This window comes from Halichoeres trimaculatus, unplaced genomic scaffold, assembly GCF_033239565.1.
Source record: "Halichoeres trimaculatus isolate MK-OKI-2021-1 unplaced genomic scaffold, fHalTri1.1 fHalTri1_scaffold_14, whole genome shotgun sequence".
In the NCBI taxonomy this organism is placed as follows: domain Eukaryota; kingdom Metazoa; phylum Chordata; class Actinopteri; order Labriformes; family Labridae; genus Halichoeres; species Halichoeres trimaculatus.
In genome coordinates this window covers 23,603,700-23,619,401 of record NW_027437192.1, presented here as the reverse complement: position 1 = coordinate 23,619,401, position 15,702 = coordinate 23,603,700, and the positions used below count along the sequence as shown (strand labels likewise).

At 40.2% G+C, this 15,702-nt stretch overlaps 1 protein-coding gene across 1 annotated transcript in view; it reads right to left on the bottom strand.

Moving 5' to 3' along the window:
• Positions 1-15,702, bottom strand: part of col16a1 (collagen, type XVI, alpha 1) — a 92,186-nt gene that overhangs the window by 36,269 nt on the left and 40,215 nt on the right. The window contains exons 9-21 of the mRNA XM_074687163.1: positions 11,520-11,552; positions 5,045-5,080; positions 4,918-4,959; positions 4,619-4,654; positions 4,417-4,452; positions 3,434-3,472; positions 3,232-3,294; positions 2,298-2,342; positions 2,098-2,193; positions 1,791-1,829; positions 472-516; positions 319-354; positions 103-225 (exon numbers count right to left, since the gene is read on the bottom strand). Of these exons, the coding sequence (XP_074543264.1) occupies positions 103-225; positions 319-354; positions 472-516; positions 1,791-1,829; positions 2,098-2,193; positions 2,298-2,342; positions 3,232-3,294; positions 3,434-3,472; positions 4,417-4,452; positions 4,619-4,654; positions 4,918-4,959; positions 5,045-5,080; positions 11,520-11,552 (669 nt within the window). The remainder of the gene's footprint in view (positions 1-102; positions 226-318; positions 355-471; positions 517-1,790; positions 1,830-2,097; positions 2,194-2,297; positions 2,343-3,231; positions 3,295-3,433; positions 3,473-4,416; positions 4,453-4,618; positions 4,655-4,917; positions 4,960-5,044; positions 5,081-11,519; positions 11,553-15,702) is intronic.

Below are 15,702 nucleotides of genomic sequence, written 5' to 3'. Positions count from 1 at the left end.
TAATAAAACATGTAGCAAGATTGTAAAAATGTTAAACGGGACGTTCAGAGCAGGTTCAGAATACATTACAGCATGACATTAAAGTCAAACTGTTGTACTTACAGCTGGTCCTCTCTCCCCCACCCCTGGTGATCCAGGCTCTCCTTTAGGGCCTGGTTTTCCCTGCACAGCCACTGTGTTGCTCAAGTCCGTAGGCAGCACGGGGCACACTTCACATGGGTCACCCTGAAGATTGAAATACGGAATATGTGGATTAAAGTAGGTGTTAAAGAGCACACAGGCCTGCAGATTAAAAGATTTGAACAATGTTTACAGAACCTTCTCTCCCTTAGACCCTCCTGGTCCTCTGGGGCCCTGTGAAAACAAAAGAATCCCACTTAAACAATGATGAACAGTAAAGCTCAAAGATGGATTACTCTCAGCTTAGGTTGACACATCTGAATATAAATCCATGTTTAACAGTGGGCTTACTGGATCTCCTGGGGAGCCGTCCTCTCCTTTAGGTCCAGAATCACCCTGGAAAAAAAAAGGACGTCTTTTGTTTAAAGACTACTGGAATAGTCACCCATATAATCCCCAAATCATTTTGGGACCTGTTAATTTTTGACTTTTTGTTTCCACAAAGGAGTAACAAGAGGAGTGACACAACCTAAAGTCATCCACCTCTTACTTAGTAAATAGAGGATATCAAGCACTTTTGACTTCATGTTAGAAAAAAAAGTGACAGTCAGGATGTACATCTAATTTCCAAAACCTTGATTTTCTGAGTTCAAATATTTTAACCACCTTTTGTGGTGGCAGCTGAACAACTTTAAGCTTTTAATTTATTAATTCATGCTAACATTTTTAGCTGATAACCTAACATTAGCATCACAAAATTAACAATGATGCAAATAATGTCAGCTCACTTTAAGATAACCACTCAAACTGTTTCCTTATTTAATATGGTTAACATTTTAAAAGTTACTACATTTCTTTAAGGTCACCATTTCAAGTGTTTGGTCCTTTATCCATTAAGCTACTTTAAGCTAAGCTGTGTATTTCTTAAGTAACATTTTTAAGTTGACGCAAAAGCTAAATTTTTGAACAGATAACCTCATTCACGCTTGAAGTAGTTAGAATTACAACAGTGATATGAGTAATAAGAATAATTCCAGCTGTTAACTCAGTACTTTAGGCTAGCTTCTTGACATTTCACCCATTTGATGTCTTGCTAACATTTTCAAAGCAAGTAAGCCCAAAACTGAAGCTAACGTTTCTATATTACTTGAAGCTAACTTCTTCTATTTCTTTTAGCTAAGACTTTCATCTTTTTCTGCATTTTTTATGATTTAAGTGAAAGCAGTAAGCTACAATAAACGTTACTATTTATATCTTTTTTGTTGCCCATTTAAACCTTTTCTTCATTCATCTCAAACACTGAGCTACACCTAGCTAGCTAGTTGTCTAAATCCTTTATGTCCAAAGCAAAAAAAAATTGAAAATTACATTTAGCTTCTACTTTCTCAAGCTTTTGTGGATCAAAAGCTATCATTCTGAAAGGTAAAGAATGACTTTTTTAGCTAATGAATTCAATTTCTGTTTTCCCTTTATTTGCTTTAAGATAACTTACTCTTCATTAGCTAACTGTTTTCACTGTTTTCCAGACAATGCATCAAATCTCACTTAAAGGTTAGACTACCAATACAAGTTATAAACCATGGCAACAGTTTACTTCTTTAGCAATTTATCTTATTAGCTGTTAATAACTGTCTAAAACCTTAAACCCATGTGCCAAAGCATGAACTCACCTTGTCTCCTTTAGCTCCACCCGGCTCTCCGGGAAGACCCTGGAAATAAAACAATTACAAAACTTTTCTGAAGATGCTTTTGGGCTTTTGTCAAGGACAATGAACACTGCAGTAATAGAAGGAGTCCTGCCAAGTCCTGCCCTCATTTGTGAGAGCAAGGCTAATAATAATACTTTTTGGTCAATCTGACACCATCTATAAAGGGACTGTAAAGACATTAAGATAATGAGCAAAATGACACCACCCAATAAGTGCTAATAGGCTCCTTTGTTATATCCAAAGTTCTTTAATTATGAAAAACACTTACTGGTAGGCCTGGCAATCCAAGTCCTGGTGGGCCGGGAAGTCCTGGCTTCCCTGGCTCACCAGCGAGCCCTTCAGGACCCACTGAACCTGGAGTACCCTGGGAGGGAAAAACAATACTGCAGTTTTATTCAACTCATAGTGAACTTTTAGAAGTGCCAGACAGGTAAAAGGCATAAACTTCCACTCCTAATGCAGACGCACCTTTTGTCCTTTTGGGCCGACCACACAGATGGACCCCGATCGACCCTGGGAAGTGGTGAGAGACAGAGAGAGGGGAGTGACATCATCAGTGTCAGCTCAGGGGGAAATCCTTACACTTCAGATTGCCCTCATTTGTCACATATTTCACAATCGGAAGAAAAAGAAAGGATTGTAGAGTCTGTGAGATGTATTATCTTCAGTGGTGCATATGGGATATTTTCTGCTTGCCTAAGTCAAGTCACATCAACAAGCACATTCATATTCACTCTGTCAGATGGATGAGGGGCTTAAGAAAATCTATGCTCCACCAAATCCATCTGTCCCAACAAGCACTTAGCCCGGTGAACGGCTAAACCTGAGTGTGTGTGATACTGAAAAAGGAAGGGGGAATATCTCAGAGCACACACACGTTGTAATTTGTTCCTGAAAAACTTTTTCATGCGTCTACAGGATCACCACGCTGAACAGGGGAGATTATGAGGTTTAAGTCGTCATGAATAGGCGCCTGCCTGTGTGTGAGACTAACAGAACAGTCAATGAGGCAGCATTGATTGTGCAAGCTTTGTTGCTCTAGCCTAATCTAACAGGCATTAACAGGCCGACTTAACACCACAGGAGGGAGGAGGGGGGGAGAGCAGATATCAATAGGATGCTGAGCTTAAGGAGTAATGCCATAGAAGTATACCGAATATCCACTCATTGCTTGACAAAAAGCAGCAGTGTGAGTGGATATTAATGTGTGTAAGTGCAAGTGTTTTGGTGTTGAATGCTCACTTAAGCATGTAAGAGGAGAGACTGTAAGAATTTTATTCGAGAAGAAGTGTTTAACTAATCCTAAAATCAAATTTCATGCCTGACAGACTTTTTTTTATGTACAACTGCAAAATAATCCGTGAAAAAGAGAGAAGGAAACATAAAATGCAAAAACACCTACATCTTTTCCTGGAGTGCCTGTGAGACCCTGAGGACCCATTTCTCCCCTCTGACCTTTATCACCCTGAAAACAGATAGAAAATACATTTAAACAGCAAGACACATACATATGAAAACAAAAAAGGCTTTAGAAATTAATCAGCGTGATGATTTAAAGGTTTTATCTTCACTGTGCGTCAGTGGAAGTTGCTTAAACCTTTCACCTTGTACCCAGCTGCTCCGCCCCAGTTGGCAGGCGATCCCTGTGGAGAGAGGGAATAGAGACAAGGAGTGGATCATTGATCTGGTTCTAAAGAGACATCACACACACATACACACACACACTCACACCAGTGGAGCATGGCAGACAACACAATGACCAGTTAGCAGCACATAAGAACTACCAGCATGACACACACACTAACAGGCTTACAACCAGTCGATACTGGGGATTTACTAATAACAGGTATGTACAGATGTTCGATTCATACACGGTAGGGATGAAATGGTGCCTTTCAGGGCTGTTGGAATTTATTTTTTTTTCCAAACAGCTCGGGGCGCTATCTGTCATAGAATTCTTGTAACTAGATAAAGTGTTACCAAATTTTCTGCCCAGCTTCCAATCTGTGTTTTACAACTGTTAAGGTACTTTCTTTCTTTCAATTATACAATACTTTCATCTCCTAACATTAAACTAAAAAATTGAATAAAATCTCTGTGTTCTTCCAGTAACACATACAAAGAGGGAGAGATGCATTGTTCATAATTTTACTCTAGATGTGTTTCACTAACTATAGCATTTCAAAATAAAGCATTTAGAAAGAAGTAACCAATGTTTAAGGCTGTAAAAAAAAAGAAAAATGACAAATTAGATTTTTATAAATTTAGATTTAGATAAAATTTGATTTTTATAAGGTAATCTATAGCATTGTCATTCATATTGCATCCATCTTTATATAAATCTGGTGCATTAAGTTTGAAAACTCTTGCATACACTTCTGCATGTAAATTCATGCACACATTATGACTCACTGGTAAAACACACACACACACACACACAAAGCACACACTCTACATAATTAACGTTGCAGGAATGCTCTAAAATGAGGTTTTGAACAACGATCAAACCAAACAGCTCAAGGGGTTAGCGGGATCATGATGCAGTGGGATGTGTTGCTGTAACCTGCAGCAGAAAACTGGCACCCACCGGCTCTCCTTTCTGGCCCTTGGGTCCCTCGGTGCACTGAGGTTAGAGACACATGGTTGGCATGAGTCATCACAGATGACTTTATTGGCAAAACCTCACATTTATATTCCTCATGTGCCAAATTGCAAGACAACAGAATTCTGCAGAAGAAGAAGGAGAAGCTCTGCATGGCTGAAAGAGACGCAGTGGGATTGTTACTTACAGGGCCTCCTGAACGGGTGCCAGAACAGTCATCACCCTAAGATGGAGAGACGGAGTAAGAAGAATGAGTTCTTGTAGGTGAGCTCTGAAAAATGCAAATCAGCTACATGATGGACTGGTCCACAGCCAGCATCACATTTACAACAGTGGCATGAATGTGTGTGGATAAGAGTGAGCTTTTGGACACGGCTGGGTGTTATTGTTCAGTACCAGGCCTGTCCAGACACATGTGATGACATCACACATTCCCCTGACATTAGTTCTCCTTAGTTATGTTTTGTGCAGGTCTTTCAAACTCACCCTGTCGCCTTTTTCTCCTTTCAAGCCTCCAAAATGTGCGACCTGCAACACACATGCACACAATTACACACCCTGCTTTGGCATGCTTCGGTGGAAAGAAATGAAAGTAAAGATCAGTGATCCTTACATTTTCTTCCCTTTTTGGAAGTAAACAACCTCCACACTACAAACAAAAAGGCACAGAAAGAGAGATTTATTACTTCTCTTGTCTTAAAATTCACAGAAGAAGCTGTGTGTTTGAGGGAAAAACAATATATTTGAGGCAAAATGAGTTACAGTTCCAGTGGCGACCAGATGGTGGCACTGTTACATTAAACTACACATTATGAATCTCTAGCTGCCACAGTATGCAGTGAAAAAAGATGTGAGAAGGGCAAGTGGGCACACACACACACACACACACACACACACACACACACACACACACACACACACACACACACACACACACACACACACACACACACAACTCCCATGGGAGATGGAGATCAATAGGAGTGTCAGCACATTCCCACAGCACAGGAGTGAGAAGACCAGCTGCTCCTCAGGAGGGCACATTCACACACACGATCACTGTTAAAAATAACAGTGCCATTTTTTTCTTGGTAGGCTTCACACTTTTGCTGCTTCATGAAATCTTCCTTTCACAAACCAGAAGCATTCTCAAAAGCAATTACTACGAGCCTGCTGAGACAACCAGGGAGAGCTAGAAACAGCACAGACAATGAGTAACTGTCTTTTCTCCATCTTACCCCACTCTTTCACACTCACCATGAATTTATCAATGACTGGCCCGACAGCTGTAGAGACCAGTCAGTGTTTCCAAGCTCTCTGTCTGACCAAGTTCTTAGTCAAGTCCTCATATAGTTCAGTTAAAACCTCAGTTTACTTTGTTCTCTGCGTTCAACATGAAATGGAAAACTTGAAACACTGTGAAAGAGCTTCATTCAGCGTCTGTGTGTGTTATGACCCAGCACTAAACGATGTTTCTTTTCAGCTATAGGCGCTGATTCTGTGGATGTTTCTGAGCCCGAGCACCCACATAGAAGGCAGAGCACCAACATGAGCAATTTCTGTAAATGCAGCCATCATTACTTTTTAACATGAGTTGTTATAAACTTGTCCTGTAATTTGTCTCCTTAAAGCTCCACGATTAGTAGTAAAAGCAGGACTGACTGATCATGTAAACAGTTGCAGGTACTGAAAACTGGCAGACTGTCAAGTCTTGATTTACAGCATTAACTTTCAGAACCGCAGACAGCTCCGTTCTTGATTGCTTGAAGTACAGCGCATTGTTCAGCCATCTAGTCTCTGGGGAGTTGGATTTTAGATTTCATATAGCATAAACTATATTATCTCTGTCCGCTAGAGCCTGTTGCATTGATAAATAGTATAAGAAAAAAAAAAAAAACTTGTTGGTGTGTGCGTAAAGTTTGCAGGAGAACGGTTGCTGCTGTATCATGTGCTAGTCTGTGAACTTGCGATGATGTTGAATAACACAATGTGCTTAACCCCTTGATGCCTGTTGTTGCGACATACACTGTCAGGTCTTGATGCCCCTAAAATGACCTTTGTATCTCATTATTACGTATTGATTCATATTCTACACATACCAAAGATCATATCAGATCCACTCCGTCACAATTTAGTAGTCTTCTTATGAAGTCTATATATATGTAACTTAGTTATAACTACTGTTTGTACTATAGTCAATCTCCACCCAATTTAACATATGCAAGAATGCAAAAACATGTAAAAAAAAAAAAAAGTCTATTTTTATGATTATTACACCAATTTGTGCAACTTTATTAAAGTGGCAGTCATGTAAATTTTAAACACTCACCAGCGCCAACTTAAATTGGTGTTTTTGATTTCAGCTCAGTTTGCTAACCCCGATACTTATTGGTGATTAAGACTAGAGAACAAGATTAAGATTAGAACATTTGAAAATAAAGTTGGGTCTTTTGACATCAGGAAAGAGCTTGCACTCTTCTGAAAACTATTGCAAGTTGCATGTTGTTCAGGGGTAAAGTTTGTCATTTACAGCTGTCAATCAAAGGCGTCAGGCTCTCATATGCTGTACAGGCTGTGATGGCACCTAGAGGCAATTGTGTAATATTTTATACTGGGATATGAATGAAAATAATTTGACTCTAAGGTTCAGTTTCTAAGATTGAGAAGTAAAAAAAAAATCCAAGTTATCTAGTTTAACAGAATATAAAAAGCTTATTATTTGACCTAACATACTTTTAAACAAATATTTACTCATGTCAGAACTTTCATCAGTATCTGTAAATTTTGTTATATCAAGCTTTAACTACTTGTGTTGTTTCCTCACTGAGTAAATTTTCCTTTTCATTCTCTTTTAAAAAATCCAGTCTCATGTTACGATTTGTACAGAAGTACGTTGGTGTTGGTCTAACCTATAATGTGGAAACATTGCCAAGTCACAGTGTCCACCTGTGTTACCTCTGGTGCATTCAGTGCAATGGGTCCAACCATAATGCCACCTGAGACATGCAGGTTGAAATGTCACAGAGGTGGAAATTTTACACCTTTTCCCAAGCGCAATAAAAAGGTCTACTTTTATCCCCTCAGAAATGTGTTGAGCGCATAATTTGGCACTCTTCATCAGAAAGATAACACTCCTGATGATGTGGTACTAGGGCAGTTCTCAGGTTTACAGGCCACATATATCAAAGTCTGTGAGTCTATAAAGGCTGAGATAAGAAAGGGACAAGAGAAGTGTTGAAAGCTATCAATTCCCTTCCTGCTGTTGTTCCTCACCAACAGTGGTCAGAAAAATCCATACCAACCCTCACTTCTCATTAGGTAGAAGCATCTTCATGCTATGGGCAATGCAAGGTGGTGCAGTGGTTAGTGCTGTTGTGTCACAGCAAGAAGATTCCTGGCTGTGCAGGTGCCTCCTTCTTTCCAGAGTCCAAAAACATGCTTATAAGGTTGAGTTGTCACTCTAAATGACCCATAGATGTGAGTGTGTGCTGTTGGGAGATTCTACAGCTCCTTTGCAACCCTGAGTGGGAAAAGCGGTGAGTGGATGGACCTCCATGGTACGTACTTCACAGTAAACAATGGAATGTGTATCTTTACCTTGGGACAGTAAATAAGGTTTCAAATGAGTGGAATCTCTTTATGTTAACTAAATCCCCCCAGCACGCCGGCCTGCTTGTTGGCATTAAAATTAATTGACTTTGGGGAATGCAACATGCCCAATTCACACGTCTCCTCTCAGGTTTTATTAGTTCTGTACATACCATATGGTGTTAGCACTAGTTCTTAATAGCTGCACAGACTTTTTTAGAGTCACATGGGCATAACAAAACAATTTGCAGACACAATATTTGTATAGCTTACTTAAAACTTTTAATCAAAGAGGAGTTGCCTTGAGCACATCTAGGAGACAGCTGAACTGACGCTTTAAATTTCAGATTGCCTGACAGATTCAAATTCACAGTAGACCCACTTCACCTGTGTTGAGCTTGATCTGCTTTAAGTCCTTTGGCAGCTAAGTGTTCCACTTTCATGGATTAATCATTTAATTTACTAACTCGTCAGTGGAACTTTAAGTCTATTGGTTGTTCAAACAACGGATTGATTCTTGTGTGTTTCTTTGATACGAAATATGAAAATTCCCATGAAGTACACTCCCTTTTTCGCATTCAGTAGCTCCAAAAACAATCTCTTTTTCTACTTGTGTGTGCCAACACCTACACTCATTTATAAACTTTAACATCCCCACAGACAGGCTGAATTTACGGCCCCAGCATCCTGTCAGTGCGCCTTGTTCTTTGGGATTAAACATCCCACTGGGCTTTTTTTTTCTGGCATCATCTTTCTCACTTACAGACACTGGCAGAACAAGGGCAAGACCTAACGCTCACCAATGAAATATCAGAGTGCAAATGAATAATTACCGAAGTTGTAATCTCCAAAATACTCCAAATCTGTTACATACTGGTGTGTTTTGTGCAAGAGCCTCTTTTGCAAATGCCTGATAGTTTGGAGAGGGGAGGATTTCAGGTCAGTAATAGCCATTGGTGTTAATGCATTCCTGCTGATTGGTGGAGCTGGGCCCATTTGACTCACACAACAGAGAATTCACTGATGTAGCAGGAACAAGCAATAGAGGAATAGCTGAAGCAGCATGACATGAAAGCTGTGATGAAAATTGGTTTCTGACTGTGCAGAGGAGTTGAATCTTCCTCTTATTCACACCATTTATTACCATACCATTAATGCATGGGCCTGTCTGCAAGATTTGTTGGCATTGCTGTTGAAGTGCATGATACTGGGATGTATTATCAATGGATCCCTCTGGAAAGCCGAGCCGTTTTGACCTAGAAATAAACCTGTCTGCTGCATAATTTGACCAAAATAAATCCACAGTGCAGAGAAAAAGTCACTTTGTTTCTTTACAAGTGTGTGCCCCCTGTGGCAGGGCAGGCGGTGTGCTCCAAACCAGGTAATAACCTACATCGAAGAAGTCAGGGGAGGCCACCAGCTGCTTTGGTAAGCACACACAGGAGCGACATAATGAAGCGTCTGGAGTTCTGTTTTCTATTTGTGAGCAGAACTTTGCCTATTGTAGGTGAATGACAAAATTAATAGGCAGCAGCAACTCCCGACTGAGACTGCGAGCATAATGAGGTGTAAATCAGTCCTCGGCCTGTCAGCAAGCTGAGTATGAGGGAGGGGGAGGAAAATAGAGATATTTATATTTTTCTAGCCCCATGCACAACACACAAACCCACGACCCCGAAGGTGCACACACACACACACACACTCATACTTTGTTCTTCCTCACTATTTCTTTGTCCTGTTCTGATTTCCTGTTTTTTAAAGTTTAGCTTTCCTTTTTGGGTTTTCTTCCTTTAAATGACTGTAATTGAGATAAAACAAACTTTGCCTGAACTTTCCTTCGATTAAAAGTACCCGTTTTGAATTCCAAATAAAACACAGACTGATCACCCCACAATACTGAGACCCCAACCTTTCATTTCCTGTATCGTTGTGTTTATTTGTGATCCACTGAATCTTCCATTAGTAATTACGTTTTCTGCTTTAAGTGCATGCTAGTTGTATTTAAACAGCCATTATCAATACCCTCTTTGTTCCTGACCTGTTTAATGTGGCCAATTGATGATTTACACAACACACAATTACAGCAGGTGACCATTTCGTGAGGCTGTTGCTCACAGTTTGTCTCTCACACGCTTGCTCAGCGGCTGGTATTTGTGGCTGGGAATCTGGTTTTTCAAGATGCAGTCATCTATAACATTCCCTGCAAAGTGATACATGTTAATAATTACACACTGAGGGTCTATCATTTATGTGTCTGATTGTCACTACCAGCCCACAGCCAACAGAAGCCAGAGAGACAGAGGGAGAGCACACATGCACATGAAACCTGTCGTCACTCTTTCTACCTCTGTGTGTGGTCAGTGAGGTGCAAAAACTACACTGTAGTCTGGAGTCTGTGTTCACAGTGACACACATAGTAGCTGCTGTGTTATATGAAGGAGCCCTCTGCACATCCGGAGTGTTTCAGTAGATCCAAACGTTACACTTACAACTGGAAAAAAATCACAGTGCTGGAAAACACTTATTATAAAGCTTCCAGGTGGTCAATGCTTTTTCACCTCACTCCTCTTTGACACCTCATGTCCTCACTGCCAACAGGTTAGCTTTTGTGTGTATAACTGTTTTGTTAAAGTCTGTGTGTGTATGATATGAAAAAGGCAGGATGTGTGGAAACAGGATCAGCTGTATTTAAGAGGACTGGCTGTTCACAAATTACATCTGAAACCAATCACCTGCTGGTTGATTGACACACCTCTAATGCAGTTCATTATTCTATTAGCAGATTAATGTTTGATTATTTAATGACAGTTAAATACTGATGTTATATTCATTTATACATATGAATAAATCATACAGAGAAGATATTTGTCCAGATTTGCCTTTTAAAATCACACTGTCTGTACAAAATACAATTGTCAACTTTTCCCACCACTATATCTCTAATTCATATAACTGACTCCTCTTCTGTGCAGCTGTTTAATGAACTACATGTAACAGCAGTATTTATAGATAATTGCACAAGGGGAGATGCTGTACCACATTTAAATGCAAAGGAATCTATGAGTAGCTTGTTGACAGACTAATTTTAGCAGTGTCCTTGAAAAGGGTCCCCTCTTGTAGACACTGCTCGGGTTGCAGACCTACTGTCTCAATCCATATAATGATTGATGTATAAATTCAAACTCAACTACTGTTAACTTTGCATCAGTCTTCAGGACAGACATTAATGCATCATAAAGTCATATAACGTCTTGAAACCCCATTGAAGAATCAAAAGGCAACACTAAACAGGTTCATTATTCTTGTTTTAGGTCTGCTTTATTCTACATGAAGCCCTTTCTACACATAACTGTTCTTGGACACTTCTTCACCTGAACTTCAGGCTTGCACTGAGGCCACCACTGTGGTCTAAGCTCCTGTACTTTCTTATGAATCTTGTTAGGAACTAAATGCAGTAACATTATTTGTTTGAATGTGTGGGTGTATGTTTTGAGTCTTACTTTCTCCGCCAGATCCTTGGATGCAAAAATGTCCTGTTGGAAGAAAGAAAATAAAACTTTAGTACTTGTTTTCACATCATATCTCTCAATGACCCAAATATTTCCAACATTTTTGGCTCCACATGGGTTGAAAATTGGATTTTGTCTATGTTTAGAAGGGGACGCTGGCAGTTTCATGACCAAAACTGGCTCAAATAATCGGATAACTCTGAAGGCCTTTCATAGAAATATCATTTAGTCTGAATTTTTCCATCTTGGCATGACTGTAACCTACTTCTTGTTTTATCCCTTCCTTCTGCTCCTTTTTTTCCCAAGGAAGATATTTTCTGAATTCTTCTCAAACCTTCAAGGATAAACTTTATATTCCCTGTCGGTAGCAGCTCTGTGGCACTTCATAGAGAGTAAATCTCTGAAGATGTTTCCACGAATGGCAGCAATTGCATTTGAAAGCCTCCATAATATCAACATGATATGACATCTTTGGCATCAGCAAGCTGTTGTTTTCCTGTTGCATGTGCGATGCTTCTCTCCAAACCTGGTTGCCATTTCAATTTATTGCATCAGGTACACAGCAGAGGAAGGAGCCACACTGGCTTCACACACGGGTCATTAGGAGTTACTTTTTTCTACGGAGTAAAAAGTGAGATGAAACAGTGGGAGGAAACAGAGAAAGGAAAATACTATACCTCATGAGCCCAGAGGCAAATGAAGAGACGGACCCTGCTGTGCCGAGAGTCACAAACAGAGCAACAGAATCAACAAGGAGAGGGAAAAAAGGCTGGAAAAGCTTTGAGGAAGCAATCTCTCAAGCTGGGAAGTTTGAAGGAGAGGAGTAAGGAAGAGTTTACACGCAGATAGAAGACATTTTACAGCAGGTTGTGGACTTGAGCAAAAAAAAAGTTGAAGTAGAAACACGCTGAGACCAGGGAAACAAGAGGCAAAGACGCCTGTGGGTCTTCAGAGGACGAGATGACCTTTCAGCTGGGTGCTGAGTAGAAAGCAAGACAAAATACGTTTTCTGTGTTGGAAGATAAGAAACAGTGTGGGTGAGATTTGTCATAGCAGAGGAAGGCAGAAACTGCTGTGACCCAAACTCAGACAGAAATGGAACAAACACCTCTGCACCAAACCAGTCAACTAGCTGCAAAGATGATGTTTAACACCAGCAAAGGGTGTTTTATTTTTTTTATTTTTTTTACAATGTTGTTTACTTAACCAAACAAATTTGAACTAATGCTAGTCAGCCAAATGTTGTTTAAGCCAACCAAACTTCATTTAAATTCAAGTGAAAATCAAAATGTTTTAAAACATGCCAGCCATGCCATGCTGAATTATAGGGAATTCTGGGTAAAATGTATTTTGAATAAATCAAGCTGACAGATGGTACAGACTTTAAAAAAAAAGCCAAGTTGAGTTTCATATTGAACTCTGTTTAGGCATCATTTAGCTTGAATAAAGATCTGGAACAAGCCTTAAGATATGTAGTGCTGTTTCCTCGTGTGGAATAAGATGTTTATCCCAGCCTTTTAGCCTTTAGCATGAATTGCCTGTCTGCTTTCATGCCAAGTGTTAGATGAGAGGATCAATACAACACTCATGTGTGAGTTAAATATAAGCCTCCAGACAGCTGCCAGTCCTGACTCTGCATTGAAGCTAAATGATGAGACTGAGTGAGACTTTCCACCCAGGGCTTTGCTAAACTTAGCTATTGTCAATTAGCTTTTTTATGCTTTGGAAAGGGAGAAAATAAGTTATTACCAACACATTTTGATAATCAAATCTCACTTTCTGAATGTGTGAAAGTGAAACAACTAGGAAACTCAGAGCAGCAGCAGATGGTAGCAGCTAATGTACACAAGAAGTTCTAACAAGCTAAAAAAAGTGAAAGAAAAACAAGGCACTTAGCCCCTGTTTGATCATAAAGATGCTTTGAAGATAGAGTCTGCAAGACTTTCCAAAAAAAAAAAAAAAAAAAAGTCAACTTTTACAGGAATAATCCTGCTCAATCATCTTGTACGGGCTACTGTACACATGATTCAGTGTCAGTGTCTGTGTCTGCCTCAACCCCCTCTTCTGCCTTTATGTTGATGTTGTATCAGGACATTTCTGGGTGGAGAGTAGGTGTGGTTACATCAGCCAATCACTGAGCACCCAGTGACTTTGCGTTTTGACGAATGCAGGTGAAAACTACTCAGAGCAGCTACGATAGTGGACATAGCACAAACGAAGAAAGACACAGCCAAAGTGAAACAAAACATCACACAGATGAACCTTTTCCTAAATGAGCCTGTGCTAACATGCTAAGTCTGATGCACGGCTCTCAAGTCTCATCGTGTCTCTTCGTCCAGGCAGACTACCTGTGTCTGTTTATATCTGGCACACCGTGCACGCGGACTGATACACTAAGCGGCAAGCGCCTCGTAGCCAGCTGTGACTCTGCAGTGGAGGTAGCGCCGTTTTACGACAGGATGAGAACTAGAGCCTTATTCAGCGGTGTTTTTGTGTGAAAATTCCCTAAATAAAGCGTGAATGCAGACCGATATCAGATTTTTTCAGTGGGAGTCCGTTTTTCTGTGTTTTTGGTCAGGTAAAAAATGGCCCCGTCTGAGTGCAGAGGAAACCGGCAGAGGAGCAGGCAGAGGGTCTTTGGAGTGTGCACCCTGTGCTTTTGCTGCACAAAAACACTGCTGTAGGGGTAATTTCTGCCCTAAACCTTGTGATAGGACCCAACTTGTTCCATCCTGGAGTATCACTTTAAGCTGAGCTTTACATATGATATAAAATGTTTCTGAGCAGTGCTGATCTCTCCTAAACCTTGAATGTTGGTTTTAAAGCAGGGGTGTCAAACCCATGTCAATTTGAGGGCCACATACAGCCTAGTTTGATCTCAGGTTGGCAGGACCAGTAAAGCCACGAACTCCCGCCCATAGTATGGCTTTGATGCTTGTGTTCAATGGCTTCCGCCACTGCATCACTGACTGCTGTTTCCTTAGATGCACCAACAGTTTATACATCCTCTGTCTTCCTAGTTGTCCCTGAAAGCTGCTGCATTTTTTTTTCCATTCTGAGTACCATTGTCATTTATTATATTCCTCCAGCACCAAAACTTTCTGCATACACACTAAGGACCCAGGCTTTCCCATTCACCTCTGAATTTGGAGGCCCAATTAGATCACTATATGTTTGACACCCCTGTTTTAAAGGGTAATTTGAATATCAATTTTTGTACAATCTAATGAAAGACAATACAGTTTCAGTAAGAGCTGAGTTGGGAGTCAGATGTGCTATGCTTGTAGCAGTCAATGTGCACCAGAGCTTCTATCAATGAGCATAGATAAGTTTGCTTGAAAGGTTCAACATGCTCATACCTATCAAGCTGCATTTGGAGACATACTGTTGATGCCACAGTACAAGAGCTCACCTCGTTAGGATAATTTAGGGAGTCTTCTTAATCAAAACAGTTAGCCATAGGGGTGTGCTATCTGGTAGCATCACACTGTTTGGTTAAAATGAATGACTGTGACACAAGAGGGAGAAGCTGTGGGGAAAGTGGCACCCCGGTGCAGAAGCATCACGTGCTTCCAGTTGTAGCATGTGGTGCTTTTCCTAATATATGGTGCAAAATCTGTTCTGCAGTTGAGCTTGTCACAAAAACAAAAGAGCAAAGCGCCACCAGGACAGAATCATGTTGTGTGTTTGACTGTTTGCATGAGGTTGCTACTGTTGGTTTTAACTTTATGTTTACACAATGTAAACCACATACTGGTACCACTATCATGCCGTTTCAGAGCTCAGTGTGCAATTAAAAAAGTAATATTGCAGTCTCTTCACTATCTTGCAGAAAAATCTTGGATGTAAAACAGGCTTTTATCTCAACCCTACTATTCGTATTTATTTTCATTTTGAACCTGTGTAATCTGCCCCACGCATAAATCATAGTTCAAAAGCTTTCCATCAAAGGTCAGAACAGCTATTTGTTAGTCCATCATCAAAGAAACATAATTATGTTTCGCATCATGACCCTCTTACTCTCTGCTCACTCACTGTAAATAATGCATGGAGCTCATTCCACGTATACAACACAGCACATTCCACGTAGGCTTAGAATGTGATGTGCTGTCACTCATCGAGTCTTAGTTTAATGAAAGCAGGGCTGTGGTGCTGGTCTGGATACAGAAATAAA